Raw genomic sequence first — 19,884 nt, 5'->3', positions numbered from 1 at the left:
TCATTACTTGCAATTTAGTCAGACTATTAGAGATTGTATCTGTATCCAGGTTTCACAACATGTCATTGTGGTTAACTTATTTCTTACAGGATCTGAACAATCTTTTCAACAGCTTCTGCCAGAATTTTCTTCACAGGAGGGGAGCCAGCATGTTGATCTACCAAGTATTTTCACCATTGAAGTAAGAGAATCTTCCCAAGGCATGGAAAATCAGGACTCTGAACAGACTAAAATGCAAAATAAGGAAAAAAGTGTTCATTTCCACCTCTGTGTAGGAAATTTACAGAGTTCAGTCTTCGGTTCATCTGATGAGGCTAATGTATTTCATCCCTTAAGTCTACAGTATAGCACTCCATGTGGGTCTGCCTCTAGTGAGTGCTCAGTAAAAGCCCAACCCGAAGGCAGAAAAGAAAGACTGGGTTTTGAAGAACTATCAGAAAGAGGACTTGATGGAGACAAAAATGAAACCCGTGGGGTTTTAAACATAAATTCACATGTGGAGGAAATTGATTCTCAATCCTGTGTCAGAACAGTGGAGATGGGAACTTCAGTTCAGACACCATATTCTGTTCAGAATGAAAAATATTTTGAGAATTCAACTAAGGAAGAAACTCCAAAAGTCCTAAGAAACCTTTCTCAACTAGCACAATCAGAGCTCTTTTTAAGTTCTGGATCATTACAGAGCTCAATTCCAATGTGGGTAAGTGAAATCTGTTGTATGTAAAAAGATTCATTTCCAGGGAAGTCTTTTGAAACAAAATTCAACAGAAGCAACCAAGATACTTGCTAATATTTCTGAGATAGTCAATCTTGTTATCATTGGAAATCTCCAATAAAAGGTCTTGCTCCCCATTAACACATCCCTTTTCTAATGGCTTGGCCTATGCTTCAGCTTCTTTGTACTGCATTAATCTGCTTGGTTTCAACTCGAGTCACCTGAATATGGTTTTTGCCTTCTAGTATTGTCCTTCCACCGATCAGTTATATTGAGAGCAAGAGTGACATCTGGGCCACAGATGTTTTATTTTGCAGCTTTTGTGTTGGAGTGGTTTTGTGTTTTGCAAATTCTTCAGTGTAATTAGATACTTCCCTCTAAAAATGTAGTTTGGCAGCAAGGGTCTCCCATTTGGCTGCACCCCACCAGCTACTGCTCCCTTTCGATAGGTTACCCCCTCAGGTTCTGCACAGCCCCCCAGTCAACCCGCCTTTGTACTATCTGCATAGCCCCATAATAAGCATTTGGGCTTATAACCCTTGCATTAGCTATTTTCAGAGAATTATTTCACCCACCCCCAAAGTCTTAATATTTCTTAAAGTGGGTTGGACGTGGGGGAGGCACCACGGTGGTCTTCACGGACCACTGTTGTTCTTCCTCTGTAACGTATTTTTACGCTTTTAAGGGTATGGTTTCCTTTTGAATTTTACTGCACAGGAGACAGAATCTGGCCACGGTATAATGGAAGAACCAGAGCTTACACTAGTAAGCACCAGTGATACCAGTATTGCTGAAATGGATTTTGTAAATCTAACCCTAGAAGAAAAGAAAGGAAATGAGACAAAAAACAGTTCTCAGGTAAATTTCATAGCTCCCTTTAATATGAATACACCTCATTTTACACAGCCAACACATAGCTGAGAATAAGGAAACAGGTAAGTTTTTCCTTTTTTTCATTAGAATTGTTTGCAAACTAATTTCCTTCCCTTTCCCGGGTGCAAATGCTGTCAACTACAGTGAACAGGAGGGGTTACTGTGCTTTAAGCAACTGACAGCTGAGAGGGACATTTATCTTACGATGCTGTAGATTTCATTAGTACCTGGAAGGGTTGGAATTCGCGAAATGAATTGATTCAATGAAAGATGAATCTTGTTCCAAAAAAGTTCTGAGGCAGCAGAGCTCTAGAAGATAGGTAAAAATCAGAACCGAGGGCGGTACAGAACGAGTGCTATTACTTTTGAGTTTATTTTGTGCGTGTCTTGAAGAAAAAATGAAGATGTATTTCAAGTTATAAAACACCAAGATAGGTTTTAGCTGCAGGTTCCTTATACTTTTCTCCACTGCAAGCAAACCATTCTTCCTGGCTCACTTCACTTCTTAGAAGATAGCATTAAATGTATGGCAGAATTCCCTCCAATGACTAATTTGCTAAGATCCTAGATTACAATAGATGAATTCACTGATAACTATTTGTGTATTAAGAGGGAAACTCTCACAGGGAAGTCCCAGATTCTAGAGAGTACTGTGGCCTGATACAGTATTAGATTATTTATCTAATGACTCCACACCTAGTACTTTTGTTGCCATGATAAGGGTAATTTGGAGAAGCAGGAGACTAAGAGCTAATGCAGAAGTGGTGTGGAAGAACTTGACAGCTATCAGGGTAGGGGGTGGGGGGAGCTTTTGGCTAGAGTAGGCTGGTCAGGTAAAGCATTTTAATAGGAATAAAGTCATTTATTAAAACTTTCCCTTCCCAGAAAACTTAGTCCTGTAGTTCAGATGTGAGAACCAGCACAAAGAAAGAATAGAACGAAGTCTATTGAATATGGATTCCTATACTGCATTTGGGGAGCAGAGAGTAAGGCACTCAGCTGCCTACCTCTCCCCCAAAGACCACATCTCTTTGTCTAACAAAGGGAACCAGGGGTCTAGGAACTTAAAAGGTTTAGAACCTACGCTTGTGATTCTGTTCAGTGAGATGAAAAGTGGTAAATTCATCTATAATTTTTTTTTTGCAATTAGGTGAGTGAATTTCTGCCTCTTTTATCAGAAACAGAAACCTCAGATTATCTAGGTGTATCTGAACACTGCAGCAAGGAGCAAGTGATCCTGTCGGCAGGTATGCCCTTGAGCATCTGAAATGCTTAAACTGAGGGGCTGGCAGAGTTCCCGATTCAGTTCCAATATTCACACTGTCCCACAATCTTGTACACTGCTGGCACAAAACATTTAAGCTTCAGTTTTTTTTTTTTTTAACAGAAACTCCTCCAAAGATTATAGCTCTACCTGGGAGCTTACAAGAAGCATTTATAAAGAGGAAAAAATCATTTATGGAGAGATCCTCCCAGAGACAGAAAGAAATAAAGAATAAAACTCGTATTCCTGAAAATTCTCAAACCAAAATAGCTAAGGAGAAACCTACAGGTATGTTCCACACAATCTGCATCAGGTCTCACAAAGAGAATGTAGCATTGTAATATTTGCCAAGTCACTTGTTCTCTGCTCAGGCTCATCTGTGAGTCGCCTGAAGGGTGCGAATAAGGTTAAGGTTAGAGTGTCACTTCCTGAAGACAGAAAGACTGCACAAGCCCTCATGCATCAAAGGGCCCTAAGGTATAGGTGTGTGTGTATGTGTGTGAGCAAATAGTAATTTACATTCCTAAAATGTGTGTCCTTAATTCTATGTATCAATTTACAGATCATACAATCAGTTAGCTGAAGTCAAACGGCAAAGGGAAGAAAAAGCAAAGCAAGATGCATATGCCCAAAACAGAGCAAGGGCAAAAGAATTTCATAAGGTGAGCTAGGCCCCCTACAATTTTTCCATGTCTAGGGTATATATACTGCAACGGATAAATGCTAAATTTTATTTTTTTATTCCTTCCACAGAAAACACTACAGAAACTTCGAGCCAAAAATACATGCTGACTTTCTACTAAAAGTGTAAAGTTTTTTTTAATTATGTGTAATATAGGCAAAATTATTTAAAGTTAATAAATTTTTATTTGAGGAATTTTACATGTGATTCCTTCCGCTTCCATTCACCGTAGTTCCTCCAAAGTCAGAATCATAATCTTCACAATAGCCCTGAGAACAAGAGTATACACATTGGTTAAACTTCGGAGACATTTCTTCTTTCCCACTTGACCAATCATGGATAAAAGCAGCTAAATCTTGTATCTCCTCAGGAAAACATAGCACTATTGAGTAACTATTACATCCTATGGAGAATTCCAGTATTTGGTCATAGCGTTAAGAGCTCTTGGTTTTAGTCCCACAAGCCCTCTTTGAAATGACCTGGAAGTTATTTTTTTCAAATGTGTACATACCTTTTAAAAAGAACTGTTCAATCCACAGTTGTCACTGTCAGTCCTACATAACAGGAACATAAAAGTAAGGTTCCATTTCCAGAGATGATCATGTAAACTGAAGCCAGCCTCCCTCTATTAAATCTATTGTATTACAAGTTGCATGGATATTAGCAGGAGTGATTTAGCAAAAGACACTTGCAAGAGTAGAAATCTAGGCACGCACTGTTCAATATACTAGCCATGTATGGTCAGATTAGAATTTGAAATATGACTATTACCAAATCACATATGGCTTTTGTTACATTTATACTGGACAGTGCTGATCTAGCCAATGGAAATAGAACACGGTTGATAAAATGTTCCCAATAGGCTGAATGCTAGCAAAGTAGCAGAAAGAAAAAAAACCTAGTGGGAAAATTTTTTATGGTCATGTCCACAGCAAATGAGAAACTGCATTCTCAAAGCCTTGGTAATGACCATTATATGGTAAGAGAATTAACTTGCCAGAGTTCTTTCGGTTGAGCTTCTTCGATCTCCACTTGAATACGGACATACTTCAAAAACTCCCCACCTATGGAAAATTTTAAAGTTTAGACTACATTTTGAAAAATGTAGTTAATTAGGTTCCCAAGTATCCTGAAACCCAGTTCTGAACTAGTATGTGCTACAAATTGCAGACTTAAAACTACGTAAGGTGCAATAATTGTTTTCAATCCAGTTCATTTAAATGTTGGGAATATATTTTAAAATTAAGGTTTATTCATTTGCACTCAAACCTCAATTGACATGAAATGCCCTGATTATTAACTCCAAAGTAACTATTCCTGTTTAACTTTTACTTAGAGCTTTTGCTGGAAAATACAGCACAGATTTCATTTGGATGGATGTTCAGAAAGGCTACTTTCATTCAGCACATTCAGAGCAGTTGAACATTTTGCCCATCATCATAACATCACAAATCACTGGCAAACAGTATAAACACACATTGTGGCCTTTTAACATCTAGAGTTGTTTTTTTTTAAGTGGTGAGGTAATGAACTACCAGGATTAGCAGCTGTCAAAATTAGGTAAATAAATGGATCCCATCTCCTATAACATAGGGCTTTTGAAGGGAAATCTTACCTGTAATCTTTGGGATCCAATGTCTTTACTCCGGGGCCCTAGAAGTCAAATTGTAGAAGTACACTGATTGCTATTTTGGCAAATAGATCTAATTGTTTCTAATGTTGAAAAGTCTTACAGAAATGTTACAGGCCTCATTGTCACCACAGCAATAAACCTGCTATGATGGAAGCATAACCTGTGTCTCAATGTAGCCACATCAACAATTTCTGGACACCATGAACAACAGTGCCCACTTCCACCTAGAATGAGGCTTTATAGAAGTTCCTCCCAAGCTTATAATCTATACAAAGGTTTCTGCCTCTGTAAGTCCTGCTGTTTTGCTAACCGGATGCTGTCAATAAAAGAAAGCCACCAGAAGCAACTGAAATAAAAAGCCTTACCTGTTAGGGTCTGAGCCTGGATCTGCCTGGTTCTCAATTTCAAACACCCCTAGAAAAAGAGACGTGTTAGTTCCTCCTGTAGATTCTCTCAAATTGAACAATATGAAAAACTAGAGGAAAACTGTTTCAATAAAAATACCAGGTTTAACATGCACGAAGCCAAGAAAACCAACGATGCCAGATACTGAGTTTCTATTGCACTGTCTCTTGAACACCCAGCAGGAATGAGCTGCTGAGGGCAGATACCATGCAGTGCGATCCTGACGGATATGTAAACCCCTCTACTTCAAAGGCTACCTGAGAAACTTCTCTCTCGAAATTTAAGTTCTTGTAATATGTAGACCTTTATTCCTAATTGCCACTCCAATAAGACAATATTACCTGCAACTTAAGTTATAAGCCCAGTCTCCATTATCTTTCCTGTCTCTGTATAATGCACATACATAACTATGAAGGGAAATCACTAAAAGAAATGATGCATTAGAAACAAGATCAGTTGCTCAGATTATCAGGCAGAATTCCTTAAAAAAAATTTAATGTATCTGTTGTAACATATCCAAATGAATTGTTTAATAAAGATACAAAAGGGCATTTTCATGTTATTTCCTAGACAGTCTCTTCAGTTTGTCCAATTCTGTAAGTTTTACAGCAAACATTTTTACTAAGATCTTGATACTTCTGTTGCATACCCAACTACTGCACAACAGTATGCTGACCTCACTTCTATTTTTTCAGAACATTTGGATCCTTAATAAATTTCAATAGAAATCAGATGTTCCACCTACCTCTAAATATGAGTTCAAATCCTATTCACCCCTACAGATAAAACAACAAAAGATTAAGAACAATTTAACTGTGATTAAAATTTAAAACCTAAATATATATGACTAGCATCCACATTGTAACTGGATTTAAGCTATAGTCAGCTCTGTCAGAATTAAGTTTTAGTTCATGTCTGTATCATTCAGCAGTTGAACAGTTAAATTCATCATCTGAACTGTAACAGTACCCCAAAGATTGCACTGTTCCCAATGGAAACTTACCTAAGCCATCACACCCTAGAACTGTACAGATTGTTGGGATATGCCAACACCTAAGATTTAAAAAAATTTGACTATTAGGTCTTTCACAGAATTTTAGCAGTTAAATGTCTTGTAGTTCTTTCCCACAGATCTAACACATAGTTCTGTGAACAAAGGAAACCACACATATACTCTATGAGGCGTTTCCAACGATGTAGGTCTACAGAGAAAAAGCCCCATCGGGATAGACCTCAACCATTGTTTAGTTTTAAATTGGAAGATTCCACAAGAAAAACACAACAGTGATCTGCTCTCAGTCACCGAGTTCAAAGTTGTGCAAAAAGCCGAACATTTACAACAAACTTCTCATTCCATAAATTACACAGTAAGGATTTTTAAAATGCTTACAGGAAGGAGTAAGTTATAATGAGAATAAAAACCAAATACTAAAGATAAGTACAAAGTGGCTACTATAGAACCACCAAAGGAAGGAAAAAGATTTCCATATCTAAAAGTCCTGATTTTGGCAAACTCCAGTATCAGAGTATGTTTTGTCTAGGACATTCCAGATTACAGCAGTGTTTAAATTTTTGCCTCACCTTAAGAAATACCATTATTTGATATCACTAAAAAAGAGGAAAATATTAATGTGGCTTTATGTATTTCTGTTCTTCCCATTTATGAAATCACTGGAAGATAAATTGGGTGCTTTTTAATTACCGTTTGCATCATTCAGATTTAGGAAATTTTATGTCCTCTAGTCATTTCTAACATTACACTACTAAATCTTATACCTCATTTTAGATTATGCATTAGTTTAAAATAATGTAAATGTGTGAAATGAGAATATCTAGTATTCGGATTATTTCAATATAAACTTAGTTTGTGGAGACCCTTTCCTGCTAGTAAAGTGAAGCTTGCACTTTACCACTATAAAATGTGTGAACCCTAAAATTCATTTTTCTGAAATGTCAAACAGAAATTGTCAACTGGCAAAATGTCTTTCAGTAATGAAACCTGTGGAGGTTTAAACTGTCTGACAAAGTTCATTTCAACAAATCTGACCCAAATACTCACCTGAAGCATAAGACATACCTTTAAAGTCCAGACATTGTGTTCAAGTGAAAAGCCTAAAAAAAAAAGCATCTTTGTTTCATGTCAGCATTAAAATTAGAATACTAATTCAATATAGCTGAGATTTTCCTTATTTTTTTTTTTTGAAGATTTTATTTATTTTTGACAGAGAGAGGGAACACAAGCAGGGCGAGTGGGAGAAGAAGCAAGCTTCCCCACCAAGCAGGGAGCCTGATGCAGGGCTAGATCCCAGGATCCTGGGATCCTGATCTGAGCCCAATGCAGACGCTTAATGACTGACCCACCCAGGCACCCCTTCCCTTATATACCTTTAGTAATTCTACAGTCCTGGAACCGCCCTTCAGGTTTGTCAATATACCCACCATCACTTTAATCTGTTTTAGGGATCTTGTTCCTTCTTGTATGTATCAAAACTCATACTGTGCCATGAGTTCTGGGTTGCAAAAGAGGATTTATTTTTTGCACTTAGTCTAAGTCTTTGTTCACAAACTAAACAAAAACAAGCACAAGTGCGATCATAAAATACAGTATATATTTAGTGGCATACTCAGCAATATGCATAGTAAGTGGTAGCTGAAATAGTCTAGGTAACTAGTTATTATGGTACTACATATTTGAAGCTAAAGGTCACTTTTATGTGAATAAAACTGCGGGCAAAACCCGTTTCAGGTACTCCGAGGAATGGATGGTTGCCGTCCATCATTAGTGATTACTGTAATAAAAGATTTACAGTCTCTGTACTTCTTGAAGGCTCAAATGATGCCTTTTAAGTGCTTACCCTGAAATAAACAAGCAGAGGCAAAACAGATTTCTCAAGTGATTATTTCTGCTATATGCAAGCCTCAATTTTTTCTATGTGTATAATTTCACTGTTTTTAAAATGGTTTTTTCTAGTAATTCGTTACGAGTTTCATTAACTTGTTCAGACATTCTTTTTTTCTCCCTAGCAGGTTCTTTATCACTACGCCAACATATATATTTGTGTTTTTCATCTTTCTACAAAAAGCTGTTTTCTCTGTTCTATTTACCTTAACATTCATATTCCTATCCTTTTCAGGCCATTCTGTCCTGTCCAATGTTTTTGGACTTTGATGCTCTCTTTTTAGACAAAGCGGCTTCTTCAGTATATTCTTCTTGTTCTAAATACACATTCTTCATCTTTGGTACTTCAGAACTTATTATGAAATCATTATTGTCCTGCATAAAAAACTCCAATTATTAAGTAACTACTGAATGTTATTGCTTTAGTAATTACACATAACTGAACTCTAGGTTACTTAAAATAACCTGGTGACTAAGGCCTGATGTTAAAAACCCAAATTCAACTTATTTTTTTTATTAGAAAATCCTAATTAAACATTCTAATAGCAAAACCTAACATATTAAACTTATTAACAGTGCTGAAAACCCAACATTCTCACCAAGCATCCAAATAATCCCTATTTTTATTCTTACATTTCCTGTACACCAAATCCATTGAGCCTTTCAAAAATTAAGTTCAGAATCTAAGATAGTAACTAGTGGATTAAATTCTTCCTGTACAACTGCTATCCTCCTGAAATGGGAAAAAATGTTACTTACCACCAATTTGATATCACATTCATCATTATGTTCAAGATTTGTTGCAGCCTCCTCTGTTCTGTAATGTTAAAATATACCCTCAGACGACAAAATCATCTATCTAGAATCCAGTATTATACTGTCATGATACACAAATGAAACAGCAATACTAGTTAAGGAGAAAAATTATGCTGTCATGTATGACATCCTAAAACGGATGGCTCATGTGCCAAGCTCAAAGCTCAACTACAACCCAGATGGCCTTATTGTATCTATGCTCCCATCACTATTCAAGTAACAACAAATCCCTAACATAATATGGAACAATTAAAATTTAAAAAATTAATTCAATAAAACCTAGGACCTAAATTATGTCACGATTAAACTTACTCTGATTCTTCAATAGGAGAGAGAGAACCATCATCATCCAAGTATTTGTATCTACGACTGTCAAAATCTTCTTTTTCTAAATCTTCACCAACATTCATTTGTTTCAAGGATTCCTTGAGGTAGTATTCATACTTCAGTTTTTCAAGGTAGTTGAAAAATCCTCTTGCCACTGCTTGCTAAATATCAAAAGGACTTTATGTAATGGTCTTACAAAACACAAAATTTTCTTCCATGACTTAGCAGATACCTTATGTTCCAAAATGAAAAGGGTTCCTTTACCACAAACTCAAGCGATTCTGATTTACTCACTCTGCCATATGTGGATCACATACACCAGATGCTGGTTGTAAAAAGAACCCACTATCTACCTAGCACATTATCAAATTTACGTAAGTTGTTGGTATACCAAGAAAAACTAAGCACAAATCTTATATTGTTTGAGAATTTCTAAGGCCTTTTTTTTTTTTTTTAAGATTTTAATTTATTTGACAGAGGGAGAGATAGTGAGAGCAGGAATACAAGCAGGGGGAGCGGGAGAGAGAGCAGCAGGCCTCCCGCTGAGCAGGGAGCCTGATGCGGGGCTCTATCCCAGGACCCTGGGATCATGACCTGAGCCCAAGGCAGATGCATAAGGACTGAGCCACGCAGGCGCCCCTCTAAAGACTTTTTAATTTTATTTCATTTTGTTATGTTAGTCACCATTCATTATATAGTTTTTGATGTAGTGTTCTGATTGTTTGTAACACCCAGTGCTCCATTCAATATCTAAAGACGTTTTTAAATGCAAAGAGAAATCTCTTTTGTTCACATATCAGCTTAAAACATAAAAGGTTAGTATTCTTTCAAATCACCAATTCTAGAGCAAAAGATTATAAATTATGCAATCATTTAACTCAAGTATTTGAGAGTTTAATGCTAAGTTATTTGTCAGGCAATTCTGTCAAAATCGAATATTCAGTATCTATAAGGAAATAGCCTCTACTAAAGCCACTACACATGGAAAATATGGGTGGGTTTGACGTAGGTTACTGTAAAATTAGGATCACTGAGTTTTAGGGATGATACTTAAAAACCTGATGAGATCAACGGATTTTACATAAACAGACAAAACACCTCATATATGGGTATATTCATTGAAACTGAATATACCAGTGAAGAATCCACCCAGAATGGGTTGGTCTTGAAGCGACAGATAAGTCAGTACAGAAGGATATTATCAAAGTCGCAGATTCTATGTTCCAGGCACATCTAAATTCTAAAAGTGGCCAAGTCATTTCAGACATTTTAGCTGTTACGTATCCACACATATAAAATAATGACTTACCTCAAAGGTTAAAATTTTTCTCCAAGGTAATGGTTTTCTTGCATTCTCAGATTCTAAAAATGGGAACCCAGATCCTTTATCTTGAACTTGTTTCTTATTTATTTGGGAACGTCTAGTGTTTTTTCTCCCTTTTGGTCTTCCCCTTGGTCTTCCTGTTGGTTTATATTTCCTCTTTTTACGTTTCTTTTTTTTGAATCTTTCAAAAATAGCTTTTAAAGTCAATGGTCTTGGTTCAAAAGAGGAGTCACTAGATGAATCCCTTGCCTGAACATCTTCAGGTGAATGAACAAACTTTCTAGTAGGGTTTCTTTGCCCCTGTTTAGGTGAGTAAGGGACACACTGAGTTTTAAATAAGCTGCTACCAGAAGAGTTATCACTAGAAAAAAAGGGGAAAAAATTAATTGCACTCTTTCATATTACTGAATGCTTATTACCATAAGGTACTTTTCTTCCACAGACCAAAAACAGGAAAACATGCTCAGGACTAAACCAACCACTTAGTTCAGACTACCTAAAATGGACCGTAATGCCATAATATCATGATGCCGTAGCACTTACCAAAACATGACCTTCCAAGATAAATAATAGAATTTTAATTTCCAAAGGCAGTCTTGTTTAGTGCTAGAGCTTGCTCTAAATAAAACAAGAGTAGCCTAGCAAACAGATATTTGATTACAACAGAAATGCTGATTTGATTTCCCAGTGATTATTTCCATCATGCCAGCTCTATTATAATGTGCATTATCCCAACAAGTTGATTTTTAAGCAAGATCCCCCACTGATGTCTATTTTCCTGTTTTAAGATTAGGATGATTTAGCCAGGAAGAGATACCAAATTGGCCCAGAGAATATTGTTTCCCCAGGGTTAAGAATGTGTCCCACTGTTAACTACATAAACTGAAGACCTGTGTAAAACAGGTTTTCCTTTTCTTTCCTAATTATTGAAAATTACCTTTATTGCTTACCCAATAAAAAAAATACAGTAAACGTTATCAGCCAATCTAGTCAGTTTTGCAGTAAAAATCTAGTGGTGGTTGATTAAGAAAACAGCACTTACCTCTCATTTTCAATTTCCACAGCTGAATTAGATGCCATTATAGTTAAAATTCATTCCAGTTACATATCTCCCAAGTCCTTCTCCAAATTGTTTTATTCGCCACTTGTTATTTGCTTAAGAGTTCTGACAATTCGGTAAACGTGATGTAGTTTCTCTGAACAAATGCCAACACAAACAGCTAGTATCCCAGTAATACGCAATTTGATGTAGTCAGATTATGTCACATTTTACGTAAATTAAGGCAAAATCATATACAAGGCCCTTAATATTTTTATATAGGAATCATCCATTTCAAATCAAATTCTAAAATCTAGAAACTGAATTCACGGTTTCCGTTTTTCAGGTGTCTTCTCAATCTTATCCAGTGGAGATTCCAGAACAGTATTGTCATTTCCAAAGAAGTATTAAACATCTTCCCATGATACAAAATGAAATTTTACTAAACATGTAACATACAAGTATTCACATACAATTAATGGCCAAAAAGCCATTTTTCAAGAGCAGATAGGAACTCCTTGGAAAAACTTTTACATACAAAGCCAGAAGGCAGTGTTGCCTCAGTATATCAGGAAAAAGATTCACGATTTACTACCTCAATCCAATCTCCTGGATTTCCATTTGTAGCCTCTTCTCATTCACGCTATGATTCATCAAAGTCACTGTGAAACCTCTTCCTTGGCATATTATCTCCTTGCCATTATGGGTACTAATTAACAAGTTCTGAATTCTCAAACTTCAATGAAAGACTAACAGACCACACAACGGTGCCCTTTGTCTTTTTATTCTCTCCTTGGAAAATCTGACAATAGTGGGCAAAAAAGTAGAGGTCTTATTTTACTACCTCATCTCCCTCTTTCAAGGGATACCAACATTCTTCCGTTTTTGTCTTCAGTATACCTGAGAATAACAACTGAGTAGTGAAGAATGGAATCCTAGGATAAAATGACAAAATATTCCAAATACAAGAAATCATCAAGGTCAGGTAGAGATTTGCAAAATGTCCGATGGACTCGTGGTAATTTCATGTTTTTTGTTGGTAGTGTTTTAAAATGCGAAAACCTATTCATGAAATAACTGCTCAAAAATGAAATTTAACAAAAACTGGGTTACACGGCACTGATGGTATACCGGAGGTTATGTCTGTCTTCTAAATATCAGCACAGTGGAGTTAAAAACCAGTTTCCGGAAACCGCGTAGAAAAACATTCCTATCTAAGTGTACTTATCCCAAGATTCCGCGAGAGGCCATGCGGCGAGGTGGCGCACTTAGTGCTAACAATCCCTTCAACCACTTACTATGCCTGACCTTGGGGCGAGGGCCTCCAGGGAGCACCTCACCTCACGCAACAAGGCGTCAGAAATGGTTACCTCGCACTTACGAAAATTCACAAGACGTGTACTTGTCCGTAATGCTTCATTTTAAGCATCCAGACACAATACAGCACGCCCATGAACGCGCAGGTGTGGGCCACAGTCCGGCCACGAAGCCCTCAGCCCAACGACCGCGAGCCCTCCACCCTCCGGGCCTGCCTTCCGCGGCTCGAGCCAACCGAGCAACGCGGGGATCCCCGGAAAAGCTAGCTCCTCCCTCGCTCACCAGGCCCGAGAGTCGTGCCCTCCTCCTACCCACCCACATCGGCAACCGGCTTGCACCAAAGGCGCCGACCCACCACAGGCCTCAGCGGCGTACTCGCGCCCCGCAACCCAGGCCTCCGACATCCGCATTTGGCAACCTCCAACCCTCGGCACCCCAACACGCAGACAACTGCTTACCTCCACAACCTCGCGCAAAGAAAGGAAGATCCAGCCCGCGACCCGGCTAATAGTGAGCCCGAAATCTCGCGAGAACAATTGAACGCCACGAGGAAAGTTAATGGTGGGAGGAGGCGAGACGCGGGGCGGTGTTATGACCGCCGCGAGGGGTGGGGCGATTGGCGGTGGGCGGTGGCTGAACGCCCAAATGCGGAGGAGGCGGGGTTGACAGACAAAGTGAGGATTCAGGTGCTGGCTTCGCTAACCTAGTAGGTACGTGGAACAGCCAAGAACCTTTACGCAAATGACGAGAACAAATTGTGGGGCCAAGTAAACGGAGTGGATGTGAACTGCGAGGACTCAGCCGCTCTTCTGTTTCCGGTGTCTCGCATTTGCTGAGTGGTCGTCGACTTTTCTAAAGCCTTCGGGGTGTGTGCGTGGCGGTGAGTGTGGTGCTGGCTGTGTTTTGTCATGTCTACTTTTGCCTTCAAAAATCTCTTCTGTGTGAAACTGTGACAGGCTCATGCTTTGACCGTGACTCCAAATGTGTAACCTTTGTCCTGGAAGCCGGTGTTACTCCATAGCACACCCCATTCCCCTCTCCACTTTTGGACTTGTTTCGTTAGCTCACTCCTTCCCTCCAAACTGAGGGTCAGCCTCCAGGACTTGGTTAACGTATCCCAAGACACCAGCGGTGGATTTTTTTTTCTTCCTACGATTTTGACTCCTTAGTCCCCTGAACGGCCACTGAGTGTTGAAACAGTTTAAACTAGTTTAGTTTTGGTGGGTTTTTGTTTTTTTTTTTAACCTCTAAAGGAGTTACAAAAAGCAATGAGCTGGTTTGATGGTTCCACTTTCAGACCTCTTGTATCATATGATAGAACCGTAAGGCTGCCTAGTCCTGTATAGTTAGTGTCATCCCAGGATTGAACAGACCTGGAAGGTAGTCTGATCTCTTTACTCAATTTCGCTCTAAATATTGAAAAAAATTCCAGGCATAAAAGTCGAATCCTCTAGGCATCTCCACAGTCTAGGAAATACTTGGAAGCTCCAGGACAGGTAGGGCATGTCTTACTCACTGCCCTATGTGGGAGCTGGCCTGGCTATGGAATTTGTGAGGCTCAGTATGAAATGAAAAGCAGGGTCCCTTGTTCAAAAAGCAGGGGGAAGCGCCACTAAAGGTGCTAAAATATGAGCCATCTCCTTTCTTCTGTATTATCTCCTTTGACTTGTCATGGTGTTTTAACTTTCTATTGTTAATTAGAGTAGCATGTTAATCATGCTATTATTATTATGCTATTATTATTAATGGAAATTTGCTATATGATGTCAAAGTAAAGAAAAAATTTTAAATATAAATTATTAGCATGAATTTTACTTCTTATAGCATGCAATGCCAGTTTTAAATACAAATGTAAGAACGGTTAACTCCTATGCAGAATGGATGAAATTCACAATTCGTATTTCATAGCTCATACAAACATGTATTTTGTTCTTACTAGAACAATGGAGACTGCACAAAACCAACTCACCTGTATTTTTTTTTCTTTTTTTTCTTGATGTATGCACGTTCTACCAACACTACAGAATCCGGGGACTTTTGAGTTTTGCAGAATTCCACAGATGGTGGGTCCACCAGATTTCTGTGCCCATGGGGTTTTACAAATGCTTTATGTGAATGAGGTAGCAAGGAATAGTGGTGGAAATGCACTTTGCCCCTCTGGCCTCTGGTCCTGCACATGCTCCATTGTCCTATCGGTCTTTTTTAAAAGTTCAAATATAAAGTTAAGAATTTCAGGGTGGTGACAACAGAGCATTAAACCAAATGCCATTCTGAGCACATGGCCCTGTGTCATTATACTAATTGTACACCCTTGAGGCCAGCCCTATCCCAGAGCCTTATGAGTCTGATACACTGTAAATACTCAATAAATAATTAAGGCTGAACTGGTGCCCACTAGGAAGGCACTTGGAAGACAGAACTACAGTCCTATCTTCAAAGAGATCACAGCCTAGGTGAAAGAAACAAAACAAACAGATGATAACTCTGAGTGCTATAAGATGGCTCTGTACAAATTCTTCCTTCTAGGAGCTGAAATGTGTCATTCCATCACAAGTTAACCCACATGGTATAATATGAGGTGTTCTGGCATTACAGAGGGCTGCATTTGGTTTTGAATTATTTCTGCCACTTTAATAGCTGAGTGATCTCGAGTAAATAATATATTCTCTCTGGCCTATTCCTCTTTTGTAAAATGAGAATTATAATATCTATTTGGTGTGAGAGGTTCTGAGAGAATGTAAAGTACCTAACATGGTACCTGTTATACAGCAGGCTGTCAATAAATGGTTATCAGCTTGGTTGCTACAGTTGGCCTACCCTGTCAGGCGTTGTCTCTGCGGCTCTACTTAATCCAGCTGCCTCCCCTTTATACTCTTCCCTTCTTTAGACCCTCCTTCTGGGCCACTGACTCCCAGCGATGGAATCTGGAGGGTAAATATCATGTGCCTCCTTCTGGCCTAAAGCTGTCTTCCTAGAGCCACACTTGAGTTTACATTAGAACCTTTCTAACCCCCTTCTCTCATCAATGCAGCTTCAACCTTCCCTCCTCCCTCCCACATAAACACATTTATACACACATTACCACACTGCCTTCTGGGCTGTTGGCTTGCCCAAAGTTTACATTTCCAAACCAGTTATTCAACTGTAGCCTCCCGGGGCTGGACTTTGTTTTTATTTTGGTGGGGAAAGAAAACAAACAAAAAAAAGCTGACCTTTTAAAGATAGCAAAGGGTATAAAATTAGGATTGTGTTTGAATTTAAACTTGTCTTTATTATTCCTACTATAAACAGAAATATCTAGAATGCTTTATTTTCCTCATTATAAATAAATACAGTATTGAGCAGATTTTGACATGTTCTTAATTAGTACTTTCTGATAAAGAAAATATAAGATGTTAACATTTAGAAAATCTAGATGAAGAGTATACAGGAGTATTTATATGTATTCTCTGTCCATCTGAAATTAATTTCAAAAAAAGTTAAAATGTTTCATTCTTGAACAATTACAGATTGTTCAACTGAAAGATATGCTTGAGATCATTGAAATATGATTATATAGGACTTGGGGCCCATTATCAACAGTTGGTATTTTATTTGGGAGACTGATTATGCATATTATGTAATTAAAGAATAATAAAATTTGGTATTTGATGAAGTACTTATGTAAATGTTAAGTCCTAAATGTATGAGATTAGCATGTTTGTGGAGGATATGTTGTTTGAAATTATCATCAAAACCAGAAACCCAGGAATGCCTGGTGGCTCAGTTGGTTAAGCGTCTGCCTCCAGCTCAGGTCATGATCCCAGGGTCCTGGTATCGAGTCCCGCATCAGGCTCCTGGCGCAGTGGGGAGCCTGCTTCTCCCTCTGACAAATAAGTAAATAAGATCTTAAAACAAAACAAAAAACCAGAAACCTAGTTTCTAAGGAACCTGTGAATCTTTGGAAAATTAAAAAAAAAAAGTGGGGGTGGGGAGATTTTCCAAGTGATATTGAAAGACCACCTTTCACTTACCAAGTAAGCTTGTATCAAGACTATTGAGATTAATAATTAATGAGGTGTTCCATTAACAGTTTTAATGAGAATCTGAATAGTGCTCTTAGAAACACTCTTAAAAGAGTTTTGCTTGCATTCTTTGTTGCAACTGGCTGAGAGTGGGATTCCCTGCCCACCTCACATTATTTTTGCTTTTTTTTTCTTCATTTGATTTACTTTGCTCTGCTTGCGCACCTTATCACCTGAACACTTAAGGTAAGATACTAATCTCTATGTATAAATGCCTACTTATTGTAGAATATGCTTAGCATATATTTTTAAAACATCAAACTATAATTGGTTAGGTTATCAGAATAATTGAACATTAAAGCTGCTTACCAAGAAAGTATTTTTATTTACTTGTAAGTAAAAGTAATAATTTGAATTTCAATAGCTACTCATTTGTAGAAGTTTGCATTTCTCTTAGTAATTTAAATTTTTTTTTATAAAAGTGTTAGCCTAAGAAACTTGTTTAAGTTTTAGCCTAAATGTCAAATACAGAATAGAAAACACAAATTATCTATGAATTACTTGAGCGTCCTATACTGTTATCTACAACCATTTAAATAGTTACTTATAAACCTTAAAAGCTACCTTTTGCTTCAGGACCTATGTTCCTTAGACCAACCATTAGAAAACTACATGTTCGGGTGCCTGGGTGGCTCAGACGGTTAAGCGTCCGCCTTCACCTCAGGTCGTGATCCCAGAGTCCTGGGATAGAGTCCCGCACCGGGCTCCCGGCTCCTTGGGAGCCTGCTTCTCCCTCTGCCTCTCTCTCTCTCTGTCTCTCATGAATAAATAAATTAAAAAGGTAAAAAAAAAAAAAAAAAAGAAAACTGCATGTTCGATCCACATATATGACTAAAGAAAATGAGTCATGTGCCTCCTTAGTTTGGCATTTCCTTTTATCTATTTTAAGTGTTGACTTTAATGTATCAGTATTAAAAAAAGATTACTTGGGCATTTCTCACTTGCAATGTTAAATACTGGAAACTGTGGTTGCCCTTCTGTGAGGAAAGAAACATAAATGCCCTTCTGCCCTTTTTATATAACTGAACTCTTGTGTTCCTTTCCAGAGCAACAGCTGTTCATGCATGGTGCATGGTGAACTCTTGTGATCATTAGCCTACCATAAGCAAATTCTTGTGGTCATTAGCCTACCATAGTTTTGTGTGTATATCCTGATACCTAAAGAAGAAAGAAATGGGTTGTGCTGAGTATTCTTTTCATGTGCCAAGTCTTGAGGAGCTTGTTGGAGGTAAATACAATAATAACTTTGAGTTTTTTTTAATTATTCGAAGGAAAAAAAATTTAAAAACAAAAATATTCTAAGATATGATTTATGCAATAGTATTTCGATTGCAGAACTTATTTTCCTGGGGCTCCTGAGTGGCTCAGTCAGTTAAGTGTCTGCCTTTGGCTCAGGTCATGATCCCAGGATGGATCCCCACATTGGGCTCCCTGCTCAGCAGGGAGTCTGCTTCTCCCTCTCATTTTCCTTTTTGATATCTCTTTGTACTTTTTTAAAAAGATTTATTTATTTCAGAGAGAGAGAGAGCATGTATGTGCGAGCAGGTGGAGGGGCAGATGGAGAGGGAGAGGGAAAGAATCCCAAGCCGACTCTGCCCTAAGTGGCACTGAGCCTCAGGCTCCATCCTGTGACCCATGAGATCCTGACCTGAGCCAAAACCAAGAGTCAGATGCCCAACCGTCAGAGCCACACAGGAGCCTTCGTATTATTTTTATTGAGAGAGTCCAAAATTATGCCCCCCTAAAAAAACTAAACTCACCATTTGAAGATTCTTGTTAAGATACCAACTTTACAGAGTGAAAACAAATATAGTAACCCAAGATTTAAGTATGTGTGATGCCCACAAAGTCACACAATTTTAACTTTTTACCAGTTACAATATTCTTTAAATATATAACCTACTGTGGTATATTAATCATGTTCCTAACATTACTACTCCTTCCCCTTCTCCTGATACGATAGACTGCCGATGAACTTGCTTAGATTTCTCTGTCTGCATATATTTTTATGCATTTCCCCGTGTTCGAACAAGAATTTAAGGCAGCTTCACAGGATTAATTAGGAGGGGTGATAGATAAGAAAAAGAAAATAAAAATAGGAATATGAAATGAAGCCAGGAATAGTACTAACCCAAAACTAGCCTGTCAGAAAGCTACCATTTATTTGACAACCTTCAGGTTCTGATAGTACCTATAAAACCACCCTTTTCAAAGTGCACCCATCCTGATAGTTTGTCTGTCTTCCTGATAAGGTTGAAGTCAAGAAGTGTACTTGGGTTTTGCTTTGTTGTGGCTTGTGTATTTTATGTTCTTTCTATATGTACAGATTATATTCAGTACAAAATAGAAATGGAATCTGAGTTTTTTGCCTTAAAATTTATTTTCAGTTTTACAGAAAATCCTAGAGCAAGAATTCGGTCTCTTTGTAATTGATAAAAAATAGATTTTACTATATTTCTACATGCTGAAATCTTTTTCTATTTATAAGTCTGCAGTTGTTAGTTTAGGGAGGGGAATTTTCCAGGC

General features: G+C 38.0%; 3 protein-coding genes and 8 non-coding genes across 18 annotated transcripts in view; 2 read left to right on the top strand and 9 right to left on the bottom strand.

The window, feature by feature from the left end:
* The window catches only part of CEP295 (centrosomal protein 295), a 52,011-nt gene extending 48,277 nt beyond the window's left edge, over positions 1 to 3,734 (top strand). For all 3 annotated transcript variants that reach the window (XM_025894043.2, XM_025894044.2, XM_073887138.1), the window contains 7 exons: positions 90 to 700; positions 1,433 to 1,573; positions 2,739 to 2,835; positions 2,976 to 3,140; positions 3,224 to 3,329; positions 3,415 to 3,514; positions 3,606 to 3,734. In XM_025894043.2, coding sequence (XP_025749828.2) covers positions 90 to 700; positions 1,433 to 1,573; positions 2,739 to 2,835; positions 2,976 to 3,140; positions 3,224 to 3,329; positions 3,415 to 3,514; positions 3,606 to 3,644 — 1,259 coding nt within the window. In that variant the 3' untranslated portion in view covers positions 3,645 to 3,734. The remainder of the gene's footprint in view (positions 1 to 89; positions 701 to 1,432; positions 1,574 to 2,738; positions 2,836 to 2,975; positions 3,141 to 3,223; positions 3,330 to 3,414; positions 3,515 to 3,605) is intronic.
* TAF1D (TATA-box binding protein associated factor, RNA polymerase I subunit D) lies at positions 1,575 to 13,875 on the bottom strand. 3 transcript variants are annotated; one of them, XR_003212530.2, is made up of 13 exons: positions 13,753 to 13,875; positions 11,981 to 12,134; positions 10,924 to 11,299; positions 9,600 to 9,775; positions 9,231 to 9,288; positions 7,650 to 7,684; positions 6,576 to 6,625; positions 6,318 to 6,348; positions 5,533 to 5,581; positions 5,150 to 5,187; positions 4,532 to 4,598; positions 4,046 to 4,088; positions 1,575 to 3,803 (listed from the first exon to the last, which is right to left on the bottom strand). XR_003212530.2 is itself a non-coding variant. In XM_025894050.2 (6 exons), exons 2-6 carry the CDS (start codon positions 12,016 to 12,018, stop codon positions 8,703 to 8,705), a joined length of 792 nt encoding a protein of 263 aa, XP_025749835.1. In that variant the 5' UTR covers positions 12,019 to 12,134; positions 13,753 to 13,875; the 3' UTR covers positions 8,457 to 8,702. The 3 variants fall into 3 exon arrangements, 1 of the variants encoding a protein (XP_025749835.1); XR_012376574.1 differs by having other exon boundaries at positions 6,576 to 7,684; XM_025894050.2 differs by lacking the exons at positions 1,575 to 3,803; positions 4,046 to 4,088; positions 4,532 to 4,598; ... (3 more) ...; positions 6,576 to 6,625; positions 7,650 to 7,684 and adding an exon at positions 8,457 to 8,846.
* Positions 3,889 to 4,015, bottom strand: LOC112840669 (small nucleolar RNA SNORA25). The gene has a single exon (XR_003212560.1). It is a non-coding gene; the product is annotated as a small nucleolar RNA SNORA25 (small nucleolar RNA).
* LOC112840675 (small nucleolar RNA SNORA32) lies at positions 4,382 to 4,506 on the bottom strand. The gene has a single exon (XR_003212565.1). It is a non-coding gene; the product is annotated as a small nucleolar RNA SNORA32 (small nucleolar RNA).
* LOC112840665 (small nucleolar RNA Z40) lies at positions 4,910 to 4,982 on the bottom strand. Its single transcript, XR_003212557.1, has one exon. It is a non-coding gene; the product is annotated as a small nucleolar RNA Z40 (small nucleolar RNA).
* LOC112840670 (small nucleolar RNA SNORA1) lies at positions 5,270 to 5,404 on the bottom strand. Its single transcript, XR_003212561.1, has one exon. It is a non-coding gene; the product is annotated as a small nucleolar RNA SNORA1 (small nucleolar RNA).
* On the bottom strand, positions 5,652 to 5,789 carry LOC112840668 (small nucleolar RNA SNORA8). Its single transcript, XR_003212559.1, has one exon. It is a non-coding gene; the product is annotated as a small nucleolar RNA SNORA8 (small nucleolar RNA).
* Positions 6,459 to 6,530, bottom strand: LOC112840683 (small nucleolar RNA SNORD5). Its single transcript, XR_003212572.1, has one exon. It is a non-coding gene; the product is annotated as a small nucleolar RNA SNORD5 (small nucleolar RNA).
* LOC112840676 (small nucleolar RNA SNORA18) lies at positions 6,678 to 6,810 on the bottom strand. The gene has a single exon (XR_003212566.1). It is a non-coding gene; the product is annotated as a small nucleolar RNA SNORA18 (small nucleolar RNA).
* On the bottom strand, positions 8,037 to 8,163 carry LOC112840680 (small nucleolar RNA SNORA40). Its single transcript, XR_003212569.1, has one exon. It is a non-coding gene; the product is annotated as a small nucleolar RNA SNORA40 (small nucleolar RNA).
* The window catches only part of CUNH11orf54 (chromosome unknown C11orf54 homolog), a 22,014-nt gene continuing 15,949 nt past the window's right edge, over positions 13,820 to 19,884 (top strand). Inside the window, exons 1-2 of one of the 4 annotated variants that reach the window (XM_073887139.1) lie at positions 13,820 to 14,000; positions 18,405 to 18,586. In XM_073887139.1, the coding sequence (XP_073743240.1) occupies positions 18,532 to 18,586 (55 nt within the window). In that variant the 5' untranslated portion in view covers positions 13,820 to 14,000; positions 18,405 to 18,531. The other 3 variants (XM_025894046.2, XM_025894047.2, XM_073887140.1) reach the window with 3 other exon arrangements.

Source organism: Callorhinus ursinus, unplaced genomic scaffold (genome assembly GCF_003265705.2).
Source record: "Callorhinus ursinus isolate GAN/ISIS: 27379988/994484 unplaced genomic scaffold, GSC_fseal_2.0 scaffold76, whole genome shotgun sequence".
Classification (NCBI taxonomy): domain Eukaryota; kingdom Metazoa; phylum Chordata; class Mammalia; order Carnivora; family Otariidae; genus Callorhinus; species Callorhinus ursinus.
This window is presented reverse-complemented; position numbering and strand designations above follow the sequence as displayed.